Source organism: Ochotona curzoniae, unplaced genomic scaffold (genome assembly GCF_017591425.1).
Source record: "Ochotona curzoniae isolate NIBS_2020 unplaced genomic scaffold, NIBS_Ocur_1.0 contig_883, whole genome shotgun sequence".
Lineage (NCBI taxonomy): Eukaryota > Metazoa > Chordata > Mammalia > Lagomorpha > Ochotonidae > Ochotona > Ochotona curzoniae.
This window is the reverse complement of record NW_024466599.1, coordinates 55,065,096-55,078,704: the sequence shown is the minus strand read 5'-3', so window position 1 is coordinate 55,078,704 and position 13,609 is coordinate 55,065,096. Positions and strand designations below refer to the sequence as shown.

The following is a 13,609-nucleotide window of genomic DNA, read 5'->3' as shown; positions in this document are numbered from 1 at the left end:
AGAAAGTTGTGAGCTGTGAGGGGGCGGAGGCAGGGGCGGCGGGGCTCGGGGCGGGGTGGCGTGGGGGCGCAGCCCCCGGAAGGTGCGAGCGAGCCGGGCGCGGGGAGCGCCGAGTGAGCGCGCCCGGCTCTCCGGGCTCCGCGGGCGCGCGGGTGTCAGCTTGCAGCCGGGCTCCTCCCTCCGGCCCCCCTGCCCGGCCGCGCGGGCCCTCCCTCCTTCCCTTGCTCGCCCCTCCCCGGCGGGCCAGGCGCTGGGACGCCCCGACCGACCAGGCGGCGGCGGCGGCGGCAGCGGGAGAGTTGGGGAGCCCCAGGCTCGGTGCTGCCGCAGACACCGGAGCCGAGTGGTCCCCGCCCCGGCCGGGCCGCGCCGGGCCCGCTTCCCGCGGGGCCACGCCCTGTCAAACTTTGTTGCTGCGGCGGCGAGCGGAGCCGAGCGGGCCGGCCAGCGGGAGGGAGGGGCGCCGGGCCGGGCCGGGCAGGGCGCGGGCGGCCAGGGGCTCCGAGAAGCGGCGGCCCCGGCCCCGCGGCCCCACCATGCCCCAGCTCGGTGGAGGCGGCGGTGGCGGTGGCGGCGGCGGCGGCGGCGGCAGCGGCGGCGGGGGAGGCAGCGGCTCGGGCGCTGGCGCGGCCGGCGGAGGAGACGACCTCGGGGCGAACGACGAGCTGATCCCCTTCCAGGACGAGGGGGGCGAGGAGCAGGAGCCGAGCAGCGACAGCGCCTCGGCGCAGCGGGACCTGGACGAAGTCAAGTCATCCTTGGTCAACGAGTCTGAGAACCAGAGCAGCAGCTCGGACTCGGAGGTGAGGCGACTTCGCGCGGCCGCCACCCCTACCCAGCCCCCAAGCCCCCGGCAGGAGGGGGACCCCGGCCCGGCTCCCGCTCACCCGCCCTCGCCTTTGTGTCTCCTCCACAGGCGGAGAGGCGCCCGCAGCCCGTCCGGGACGCTTTCCAGAAGCCGCGAGACTATTTCGCCGAAGGTACGTGCTCAGCCGGCCAGCTCTGCCCCCCGGCCCCCGGCCCCCGGCCCCCGGCCCGCGCTGCGCACCTCGTTTCGTGCGGCCCACGCGACCCGGCTCCCTGCCCTGCGCCCCTCTCGCCTCGGACTCCTGGGATCGCGCGTGGGGAGGAGGTCGTGAAGGGGGTGACGTCGGAGTCCTCTATCGCGGCGCTGTCCGGGGGGCCCGGGCCTCACCCGGTCTTGGTCTCATTTGCAGTGAGAAGGCCCCAGGACGGCACGTTCTTTAAGGGCCCCCCGTACCCTGGGTACCCCTTCCTCATGATCCCGGACCTGAGCAGCCCGTACCTCTCCAACGGACCCCTGTCTCCGGGAGGAGCGCGCACGGTGAGCGTCCTTGGAGCTGCGCCGGGGCGGACGGGCGGCTGGGGCCCGGGACCGACCCGCAGGATGCGCCCCCCGGCCCGACTGGGCCTTGGGGGGATGGGGCCTCCTGCACCGGTCGCGGGCAAAACTTGTTTGCGGAGTTGAACCGACTCTGGCGGCGGAGGAGAGGGCGAGGCTGCGTTGGCGGCTGCTTGGATGCAAAGTAAAGTTCTTGCAACTTTTCCAGTTCTGTGGACCGTGGCCAAGGGGTCTACCTCTAGGATCTTCCCTGGTTTCCAAAAGTCTGTGCCCGCAGCACAGAACTTGGGAGTGTGTGTGTGTGCCTGCTCCTGGGGGTCTCGTTTTTTCTTCATAGGCTCTCCTTGGCAGTTGGGCAGGGAGCTAGGGGAGCTGAGGCTGGCAATGTTGCATCGGCTCTCTCTGGTTTCCTCGCGCTGGCGGACCGGCTGGGAGCTGGTTCCTAAGAAACCCAGTGCTGATGGCGGGTTATTCACAGCTCCGCTCCCCGCCCCCAGGCCCCCGCTCCCTGGCCGGCCTCAACTTTTCTGCGGGGCTCTGGATTTCAAACCGCCCTGAGGATCTTGAGGGCCACCCGAGGCATTCTTCAAGTTGAGGAACTTGGCTTTTTCCTTCTTTTGTTACTGGCTTTTCTCATTTAAAGCGAGCGCTGGGACACTTTAAACCTGTTAATGGGCATGCATTGTGTGCTGCACGCTGGCATTTAGAGCGGTGATTAAGCAAATTGACCGGGGCCCCAGACGACGTGCAAATGAGGGCGGATTCCTGCGCCCCCCTTCTCTGGGACTCCGCTCCCGCCCCCCGCGTTGCGAGGGGCACTGCCTGGGACTGGTGAGCCCTTTGTGTCCCCAGAGCCTCTACCCTATTTCCAGCTTCCAGCCCAGGTGTTGGGGTTGATGGCTGAACTTGGCTGCGTCGGGCCCCTGCATCCTCTCACAGGGTCCGCACCTCCCCATCCCTGCTCGCTTTCCAGGGTCTTCCACTTCATTGTTGGTTGAGGACATATGGAGGCCTGGTTCTTAGAGGCAGGGTCTGAATAAACGCACCTCATGCTGTAGCTGCCTTCAAATCATGATCATAGTTCAAGAAACGCTAGTGGCTGGAATGGACCGTTCTGGCTGGCATTGATGTGGCCAGCTCTTTGGATTCTATTGGGGCCATTCTCACTGTCAGGCTGTGTGCCAGTGTGCTCTTTACCGGAGGGAGCAGGAGTGGAGCCAAATGGACCTTATAACCTTGGCCTTGCTGCTCTGGAGCACCCCACGGAGGTTTGAGGGCGTCCTTGTGCCAGGAAACCTGGCTATGGGATTGTCTCATTCTTGGTGAAAGAAAAAAAAGGTGTGTCAAGAAGCTGAGCCAGGCAAGCTGTGGCAGCTTTGGCCTTGTTGCCTGCAAATGGTGATGGAGAGTATAAGTCTGTAGCAGTGGTTACAGGGGAGGGTCATGCCGCTGGAATCCATTGGGAAGGATTTGAGGAGAGAGAGGGACCTGCAAGCGCTGCCTTCTGAGTTTGAGCTCTGAACTATGAGCTGGTGGTGTGGAAGGCACTGAGTGACTGACTGCTTCCCTTCGAAGCAGGCTGTTCCAGCGCTCAAGTTCACATCATGGACCAGGATTGCATCAACTGTCACCGAGGAGCCTACACGAAGCAGACTTTCTGCCTGTGTCCCCTCCTCCCATCCTTCTACTGTCTTTTGTGTTTTTTAACCTAGGAATTTCCTAAAGCTGATTCTTGCTGATATTGGGAATTCTTGGTTATTAAATCCAGGCCTGTGTGGGATTTGGGAGCCCTACTTGGGCAAGCCGACTCTTCTACATCGCCGCTCATCCGTGCAGCTCCTCCTTGCTCTGACCCATGTCACCGTCCTACCTTTTGACCCAGTCAGGATACCCACCACCCACTCTCTGAAGGACTTAGCATCCTACTCCCATACCAAATCTTGTCTGCCGGTGAATTGTTCTTTGGGAAGGAAGTTTTGTTTCCCTGGTGTTTTTTTTTTTTAACCTCTCATGGCTGTACTGTATTGTCAGCCCACCTGGTTGGTTGTTGATGGACTGAGGAGGTTAGCTTGGTGCAGTGAAACCTTCGAACTGGTCAGTGCCCTAGGATATCCTGGCCAGTAAGGAGACACCTGAGTGCTGGTTTGGACTGCAGGGCTGAGCTGATTAACAAGTCACCTCTGGGCGATTGTGTTAATGGTTAGTCTCCCTGCAGGTGAAGGATAGGTGGCCCTCTGTGATTTCTCAGTCTGGTAAAATGATGTGCTGGATAAGGGATGGGGGAAGGAGGAAGGCAGGAGCCAATGGGCTTTTAGTGGGGAAAGGTGCCAGGCATGTGTGAGCCAGTGTCTGTTCTTGATATCTTAGTTCTAAGTTGCATAACTTTGGTGTTGCTGGCTGTAAGGGCTATAAGGGGTGTAAAGTTAAGTGACCCCAGTTCTCTGCTGCTTTGACACCTTCTGAAAAAAACAAGGCAGAAGCAAAAGTGAAGTTGGTTGAATGTTAGAGGACCTTCAAGTAGCAGGCAGCAGACCCCAAAACCCTTACCCACTGGTATAATTCTGCCGACCCAGCTGGGGGCAGCCAGTCCTACAGTCTGGCCACCTCCTCCCCCTGCAGCATCACCTTTGCCCTCTACTCTGTCTTGGCCGGGATGCTGGGAAGTGGCTTCTTCCTGAGGCTCTTTAGAGAAGAGGTCCCCTTAACCTGGGGTGTGTGCCAAGCTTTTCAGCTGCATGTAGCTTATCTGCTCTGGGACCCTGGGACCTTAGCAGAGGGCAGGGGCTGCCACTAGCCATTTTCACCATTTCTCAGAACCATACGAAATCATCCATTCATTCACCACGTGGCTTTCTGGGTTTCCCAAACCTACTCTGTGCCGCTGAGTAGAGCTCTGTCGGGAAGATGTCATTGAGCACATTAGAAACTGGAGGTCAGAATGAGCTGGAAGGTGATAGCCAGAGAGCGCCGACTGTGGTTCTGCAAGCTGACTGCAGAGTGAGAGAAAGGAGTTCGGCTGGGACTGCCATGGCAGTGTGCTGGTGACATTTAGGAAGGAAGTGGCCCCAGGAATGGCCACCTGGGGAGTCTGATTTGGGGTCAGTGTACTGATCCAGCAGCTGCTGCCCTGCACCACCAGCACAAGTTGCTCGTGTCTTTCAACTGTTCCATAGGCTCATTTTAGGTCCTTTGTGGCCCACGGTTTAGCATGGACAGTTTAACCATGCTCTGAGTGTTCCTGTTACGCAGACAGAAAGGGGCCACAGTAGCAATGCTTTGTATGTGGGTAAAGAGACTGCTGAGGGTTTGTACGTAAACGCTAAGGAAAACCTTTCCTTGTAGAAGTTCAGAGTAAACATGCTGCTTTTGGTAAAATGCTTTAAAGATGTTTCATCTAAATATAGCTTCTGTTCCATTTTTTTTTCTAAATATAACACAAGGTTTAATGAGGGCTTTTCACATGGAGGGAGCTTTGCTGAGGGCCCGCCTGTGTGGCAGGAGTTTTGGCATTGGGATTGCTGGAATGACATTTGGTGACAAACGCTGGGAAGGACTTTGGACTGTGTTCATCATTTTTCTTTGTGTGGGTGGATCTGATATTGTGGGTTATAATTTCCAGAAGTTACAGTTTGGTCTCATTCTTCATTGAATTTTGAAAAAAGTCAGGCTGGCTCACTCACACACACGCGCGCGCACACACACGCACACACGTCGACCCTTCAAGAAAGAGTGTTCCAGCCTTTGCTGTAACATACAGTGGTACAGAAAGAATTGTGTGATTAAAAAGAATTAACTCACTGGAAAATCTTGTCAATGAAAAGCTCTGCTGCCATTCCGATTTACAGGTAACTTCCATTTGTTAAATTGGGAAAATTCAGGTACCTGTTTTAAGCTTCACTAGTAATGCCTTGATTTCAGTGGCTGATGTTTCTTGGGTATGTATCATGGCCAGTGGCTGAGGAAGTATGGAAGATAAGATTATTGGATGCATTTTTTTGTTGCAGAGAATTGGAAACTTGAGTTTTGATAAGGTAGTGTTAGTACTGCAGAAGGAAATCTGAAGAAAAGTTTCCAGAATAAAGAGAAGTCTGGAAACATTGCTTTGAGCAGGGGTGATTCAGAAGATAGGTAGAGAGGGAGGTAGTAAGTGAGTCCTGGAAACTCACTCATTTTTAAATTGAAAATAATCCTTATTAACTATTTTAAATTATTTAGTGCAGAGATATTTAGAGTAAAACATAAAAATCTTATCTCTCATTTTGTTTTGTTTTTTAAAATTTATTTTCATTGGAAAGGCAGATTTATAGAGAGGAGAGACAGCAAGAAAGATCTTCCATCAGTTGGCTTATTCCCCAGATGGCTGCAATGTCTGGGCCTGAGCCGGTTCAAAACCAGGAGCCAGGAACTTCCTCTGGGTCTTCCACGCAGGTGCAGAGTCCTCCATTGATTTCCCAGCTCACAGACAGGGAGCTGGATGGGAAGTGGAACAGCCTGGACATGAACCAATGCCCATATGGGATCTTGATGCTTGCAGGGGAAGGATTAGCTAGTTGAGTTAGTGTGCCGGCCCTATTAATATTTTTTTTAAGATTTATATTTTTTTAATTGGAAAGTCAGATATATAGAGAGGAGGAGAGACACAGAGTAACGTCTTCTGTCTGCTGATTCCTCCCCAAGTGGCCACAATGGTCAGAGCTGAGCTGATCTGAAGCCAGGAAGCTCTTCTGGTTCTCCTATGTGGGTGCAGGGTCCCAAGGCTTTCCCAGGCCGCAAGCAGGTAGCTGGAAGGGAAATGGGGCTGCCGGACACAAACCAGTGCCTGTATGGGATCCTGGAGCGTGCAAGGCGAGGACACTAGCCACTGGGCTACTGTGCCGGGCCCTCCCATTCCATCTTTTTTCCTTAAGATTATTTATTTGAAAGAGTGACACTCTTCTATCTCTGGTTTACTCCCCAAGTGGTCACAATAGCTGGGGCTCGGCCAGGCCAAAGTCAAGAACCTAGAACTCCCTCAGAGTCTCCTGTGTTGGTGACAAGGACGCAAATGCGTGAGCCGTCATCTGCTGGCTCCTAGGATGGATTTGTAGAAAGCGTGGTTAGAAGAGTCAGTACTCCGATACTGATGGAATGCAGGTGTCTTTAGCACAACTTAACCCACTGTACTGCAACACCTGGCTATTCTCTCATCTTAAAGTAGAAGCCAGTACAGGGAGAGCGAGCTTATGATGGAAGAAGTTCAGGGTAATTGGAATACAGCTGACTTAATTCTGTTTGCCTGGAAGGCTAAAGGACCAGGACATGGGAGACTTTGGATGCCAGACAGAGAGCTGATCCCATTCAAGAGGCAGCACAGAACCAACAAAAGTTATACCAGGGGCCTGGCAGCGTGGCCTAATGGCTAAAGTCCTCTCCCTGAGTGTGTCGGGATCCCATATGGGTGCCGGTTCTAATTCCGGCAGTTCTACTTCCCATCCAGTTCCCTGCTTGTGGTCTTTTTTAAAAAATTTATTTTTTTCTTATTACAAAGTCAGATATACAGAGAGGAGGAGAGACAGAGAGGAAGACCTTCTGCCTGTTGATTCACTCCCCAAGTAACTGCAGCAGCTAGAGCTAAGTTGACCCGAAGTCAGGAGCCAGGAACTTCTTCCGGGTATCCCACGCGGGTGCAGGGTCCCAAGGCTTTGGACGGTCCTCTTCTGTTTTCCCAGGCCACAAGCAGGGAACTGGATGGGAAGTGGAGCTGCTGGGATTAAAACTGGCGCCCATATGGGATCCTGGTATGTGCAAGGCGAGGACTTTAGCTGTTAGGCCACGCTGCCAGACCCAAATAAATAAATCTTTTTTAAAAAAAGTTACACTAGAAGTGGCCTGTATATCTGTTTGCAAAGATGATGATAGTTTGGGGATTATTGGAAGTTGAAGAGCAGTTAGGAGGTTCATGGGAATCAAGGCTGAGGAGTAGCAGAGAGGTGGGGTAGGCTGGGAGGGACTGGGATGGTTGTCTGCAGAGATGTGGGGGAGATGTGGGGTCAAGGGCAGAAAATGGGTGATGTCACAGTTAAGTGCTGGGATCTGAGCCAGGTTGACTTGGGGAGTGGTTTCTGCAGGGGGAGTGCTGGCCTTGTGTCCTTTGCTTCCCAGCACTGGACAGATGCTCTCCAAATAGCTGGGCAATAACCAAGCCTGCACAGGATGTGAGAGGCTCCCATCTGGAGGGATTCAGTTTCATTGGAGACACTCAGGGGTTGAGGGTACATTTGAGGATGTGGTTGAGATTCTAGCAGCTGGATGATGCAGAGTAACAAGAGAAGGGGGCAGAGAGTTCAGGAGAGGAAGAGGCAGGTGGGAGGGAGGCTGGAGAGCCCAGGGATTACAACATCCTGGAAGCTGATGGTAAAGAAAGGGGTGTGCCTTCCACACCTCACCTTCTGCCCATCGTGGCCCAGAAGATGCTGAGAAACCAGGCCAGAGACAACCTGTTTAAGTAGACTGGCGGTGGGTAGAGGGAAGGGAATAACTGCAGGCTTAGGACAAAGTATATTCAGGATAGTGCTGTGGAAATTTGTAGGACAGGGCTGGAGATGAATGGGAGAGACCATAGGGGAAGAGGAAATGAGACTGAGGGCTTGGACAGGAAGACGGGCTTCTCCCTTCCCTGTGGAGGATGCTCTGCAGTTGATGTCCTCCCAATTTTAAGGAGTAGTTCAAGAGTTAAGGACAAGGACACAGGAAGTTGCAGAGATGGAGCTGGGGGAAGAGGGAGATTGTGCTTTGGATAGCTGGGTGGCTTTTTGTTATTCTCAGTGACACCCAGGGCAAGTTGGCTGGGAGGGTGGTGGTCCTGGAGTCCTGTTGGCAGCAGGGAGACTGTGGACCCTTTCATCTCTACCTGGCTATAAAGCTGCAGATGAAGTGCATATTAAGTAATGGAACATTTGTGCATTGATTGTACTTGCAGGCACAACTGGGAAGTTTTTCCTCCATTTCTGGAGCTGGATAAAGATGGTTTTGAAGGAGGATAGAGATGGGAGTCAAAATACAACCTGCTTGCAGTTGGCAGCAGATAATTGGGGTACTGGATGAGTCACTGAGAATGTGGAAGTACTTGGTATGTAGGAAACTACCCCAGGTTTTTAAGCAAGTGTGTACTTAGAAGAGGTCTTTTACCCTGCCCCTTTTTAAAACTGATGTTCACCCGAGAGATGATGAATCAATTGGCCTGGAATCCAGAGCTCAGCATCTTGATTTTTTTTTTTTTTTAAGACTTAGAGAATTTCCCCAGGTGACCATAATTGCCAGGGCTGGGCCAGGCTCAAGCTTCATCCAGGTCTTCCACCTGAGTGGCAAAGGCCCAAACAGTTGCTTTTTCCCAGGCCTTTAGCAGTGAACTGGATCAGAAGAGGTACAGCCAGGACTTGAACCGGCACCCCGGCTGGGAAGCCAATGACTTTATTTGCTACGTCACAGTACTGACCCTTGCTTGTCCTTTGCCTTATTTCTTCCCAAACTGGATTGGATTTCGGAAATGGTAGAATAAATGCAGTTTCCAAAACCTTGGCATTCAGGAATGAAGGGAATTTGAGGAGGGAGGGAACTCGGCCTTTTACCTCCGCAGGCAGGTGCTGCCCAGAGGACAATCTTGGGATGCTGTACGGTTTTTTTCCTGAGACTGGAGATGCTCTGACTCACCTTGGTTGATACCTTTAAGATTCTAGAGCAGATTAGCAAGCCCTCCATCTTTCCTTTTCCTTGTGTGCACCATCTATAGAGACTCACGGGAAAAAGAACGTAGACTTTAGAAGTACATTTCTGAGTTTGCCACTAAAATCACACACGTATTTTCCTTAACCTAGACCTTTTTAGGAGTTCTTATGGAATCATAAAAAGGTGATAATTGTTACTGGGAGTCCTTAAGACAGGAAATGAATTCACACTCATGCTCTCCAACGGTTACAGCATTTTTGGAAATCTATTTCCATTTCTATTCCACAGGGGGAACAAGGCCTCAAGTGTTTACTGTAGTTGCAGAAAATAAACATGAAGTTCACAAAAGAGCAAGTTGTAAGCGGTTCTTAAGTATGTGAAGTTGTGTTCAACTTCCCAGGTTGTCCAGAAAATGCTAATGAGGGCAAGGATAATTTGTTTGGCCAGTGAAACTAACGTTAAGTTTGTCTGACTAAGACCTTTGAATGCTGGCGATTGTGTTAAATGGCTGCTCTTTCTGGCTCTTGTTGAAGGGTGTACATAGCTCCACCCCATTTGGAAAACACTTGGCAATGGCTACACTAATCTTAGTATTTTTCATAGCTGCTAACCTGCTGAGAAGCTGATGCGTGTTACTCCCATTTTGCTGCTGTGCAAATAGACTTGTGGAGGTCAAGTATCTTGAATAAGGTTCCACGACTTGGTAACCTTGTTACCAGCTTGGTTGTGAATCAAAAGTCTTAAGTCTTCCCACTGTACCTTTCCTCACACGCCTGGTAACACCGGCTGCTCCTCCCTCAAGTGGAAGGACAGAGACCTCTGTTTTCCCAGTTCAGCAAGCCCAATGTGAGTTGTCTGTTGGGTGGAGAGCAAAAAGAGTAGCTCCAGCTTTACAAGTTGGGTCTGGGAGTGGATTCTCCGAAACAAGATCATTGTGTCACTGAGTAGGGGCCTGTAGTAGCCTGTGCTAGCCATGCTGCCCTGTATGGCCTGCGCCAAGGACCACCACACAGAACCTGGGAAGAAGTGGGACCTGCTACCATTCTAGTCTGTCCGGAAGTGAGAGGTTGTTTTTCCTGGCTGGCATCAGTGAGGGTCTTAGATATGGGAGATTGTGGAGTAGTCAGCTCATTTTCTCTCCCTGGTTTTTGGATTACAGCACAGTTTGGTTAACAAGCCAAGCTCCGGCAAACTGAGTATGCAAATTCTATTTCTTCGTGGTTCACTTTATAAAGTACTTTTATAAATTGGTGGCTTTGTTTAAGCTGTCTACAAATCAAAGATCAGGCTTAGTCATCTACCAAAAAAAAAGCTATTTTGATATAAACTTAGTATTAAAGCAATAAAAATGTTTATTTACACAGACTTTAAGAATTGCAAATTGCAGAGGAGGTGTAAGTCTTTTTCCTGTTCCCTTCTCTCCATCTCTCTCTCTCTCTCTCTGTGTATTAAGATACTTGCAGTTGGAAATCATGAAATTCAGTAGTTTAGTCTTGACTTTCCAAATGATCTCTAAGGTAGGTGGTCTCTGAAAACATCAGGGCGGAGGACGTCCTTCTCAGACTGGTTGCTGGAAGTTGGGGAGGCCCTTGGGATCCTACCTGAGCACCCCTGGAGACCTCAGGGTGACATACATCCCTTAGGCCTCATAAAGGGAATAGAGCCATTGTTTTAGGGATGACTGTGGAAAATGTGCAGAAGAAAATAGAAAGATTGTAAGTTTGAGAGGCGGGGACTGAAATGAAGAAACAGATGGATCTGATGCTGAGGGAGAAAAACAAGAGGTTGGAATGAGTGGTATGAAAATCGGATCAATTTACAAGTCCAGAGTTGTTGGCAGTCACGATTTCTGATGGCTGGAACTGCACTCCCCTCCACAAATTCCAAAAAAGGATATGTCAGGGTCATTGAAATCAGTGGAGCGTGGAAGACATGCCTTCTAAGGGTGGAGTGTGCTGGATGTTCCCCGCCAAGGTTCTAATCGCAGACCCTCTGGGAGGGCCCTATAATCCTCAGAGCAGATGAACCTTTCCAGCCTGTCCCACAGGTGCCCAGGTTTGGCTCAGGAGGCCTGTGGCCTGAGAGTGGTAGGACTGTCCTCTCTCTACCTCCCAGGGAAGTCCTCAGCCAGCTCCACAGACAATGCACCTCCAGACACTGCTTTATCTGAAATAAAACACCTGGTCCGTGATAAGAGGCTTGAATGTTGACACCATTGAATATTTAAACATCAGTATTTAAAAAGAACAGGCCTGTAGGCACCTTCTGTGTTCCCAGGCACAGTCTCATGGTGTTACAACTGGTCCCGAGTGTTAGGCTGCACTGTGTTGCATCTGATACCGTAATCTTTGTTTCACACTTGAGGAAGCTGAGATTTTGGAAGAAGCGAGGGGCCCAAAAGTCTCCCCTTCCTCAACAAAAGGTGCTAGAGCCTGCATTCCAGTTAGTCCAGTGGGTGGAGGTCTGGTTCCACAAGGTTGCAGCTTCATTACACGGAAAGTCAGTAGCCATATGAATGTGAAAAGCCCATTTGGAGCAAGATTCAAAGAAGTGGAGTACACAAGTAAATGATGAGTAACATCTCGCACGTTCCCCATTTTCAGTGGCATTTCCATGTCTTTCACTGCAGCGCCTGGGGTGGAGTTAGAGCTCCACTGCTGCTTTATTTACAGTCTTAGCGGTGGTGTTAATTGCTGTCTTAATCTTTCTTTGCCTTTCTGTGAGCCACAGCTCTGTTTTGTCTATATTTCCTTCCTCCAAATTCCCTTGTGCTTTTCTAAAGTGTTTGTTTTCCAAATGATCAATTTTAAAAGTTTTTTAAAAATCTTTAAAAAAAAAGTGTGTGAATGGAGGAGAGGCCACAGGGAGGATAAACAGCGCTCTCCTTTGCTGGTTCATTTCTTAAATATCAACTATGGCTGGGACCGGGTCAGGCTGAGCCAGCAGAATGGTCGGCATCCAGTCACTTGATTCATCGCTGCCTCCTGTGGATCTCTAGGAGTAACAAGAAACAAGTTAGGAGCCAGAGCTGGGAATTGAGCTGGGGCACAGGATGCGGGCGTCTTACCTGTGAGACCCAACACCCACCCCTTTTCTGATATCTTGAAGCAGTGAGACACTGGTGCTGAAGCTTTGGAGAGGGAATGCGGTCTTGACAAGGAGTTTTAACCATTATTGTGGAGTGGGGGCAGCCCCTTATGTGTGGTGCCTTTTGACCCAGCACTGAAGACTGGTGTAAGGCTCCAGGATTGTGGGGTGGAGAGCACGGGCCCTGCCGACAGTCTGCCTTCTCTTTTAGGGGGTGGGGGCATGGGTCTTGGGTCTTGGCCATTTTCTTTCTTGCCTTGAATCCCAGCCCACTGTGGGCTGGCTGTGTGCCTCAGAGCCCCAGGGCCCTCTGCAGCAGAATGAGATAATGGGAGTACTTTGAGAAGCCCTGAATTAACATTCAGGCTAAATGGACTGAGTTTAACATCAGAATTTGTCCAAGGGTGAGATGTATTATCAGCATCCTAGAATCAATCTCTGAGTTATAAAAAGGCATAGAAATGTCATCAAAGTAATTTGTGGTATTATTGCAACTTAATTAAGATGGCCCAGATTTTTAAATCAATACTTAATAAATGAATACTTTTTTGTAATATTTTGAAATATGTTCATATTATTAAATAGTATAGGATGAGAACCCAAAAATACTTCAGCAAAATTGCTTGAGCAACAGCCTTAGTACTTACTAAAGGCTTTTTTAAAAAATGATTTGTTCTATCAGAATTTCTTGACTTTTTTTTTTTTTAGATTTATTTTTATTATTTTTTATTGGAAAGGTGGATATACAGAGAGGAGAGACAGAGAGGAAGATCTTCCGTCCGATGATTCACTCCCCAAGTGAGCGCAACAGGCCAATACTATGCCGGTCCGAAGCCAGGAGCCTCTTCCGGGTCTCCCATGTGGGTGCAGGGTCCCAAAGCTTTGGGCTGTCCTCGACTGCTTTCCCAGGCCACAGGCTGGGAGCTGGAAGGGAAGCGGGGCTGCCGGGATTAGAACCGGCGCCCATATGGGATCCCGGGCGTGCAAGGCAAGGACCTTTAACCATTTGCGCCACCGCGCCGGGCCCAGAATTTCTTGACTTTTTAAGATTTATTTTATACAAGATAAATAGATTTGTAAGTAAACTGTATATACACATATTCAACAAGAAGAACTGTATAATTGAGACTAGCATACCAAGAGTATGCTCCCGAATAAAACTGTTAAATATATCTTGACAATAGGATTCTGGACTTTCTACCATTGTCTATATTTTCAGTGCCATGATACACCTAAATAGCAGTGTTGTACTGATGACTTGCTCAAGGACTATGTTGTAATAATAGGGGGCCCAACATGGTAGCCTAGTGGCTTAAGTCTTCACCTTAAACGCACCAGGATCCCATATGGGTGCTGGTTCTAATCCCGGCAGCTCTGCTTCCCATCAAGCTCCCTGCCTGTGGCCTGGGAAAGCAATTGAGGATGACCCTAAGTCTTGGGATCCTGCACCTACGT

General features: G+C 50.8%; 1 protein-coding gene across 1 annotated transcript in view; it reads left to right on the top strand.

Annotated features, from left to right (window-relative positions):
• The first annotated feature begins 223 nt into the window (after window positions 1–223).
• The window catches only part of TCF7L1 (transcription factor 7 like 1), a 153,627-nt gene continuing 140,241 nt past the window's right edge, over window positions 224–13,609 (top strand). The window contains exons 1-3 of the mRNA XM_040993612.1: window positions 224–803; window positions 917–980; window positions 1,218–1,345. Of these exons, the coding sequence (XP_040849546.1) occupies window positions 537–803; window positions 917–980; window positions 1,218–1,345 (459 nt within the window). The 5' untranslated portion in view covers window positions 224–536. The remainder of the gene's footprint in view (window positions 804–916; window positions 981–1,217; window positions 1,346–13,609) is intronic.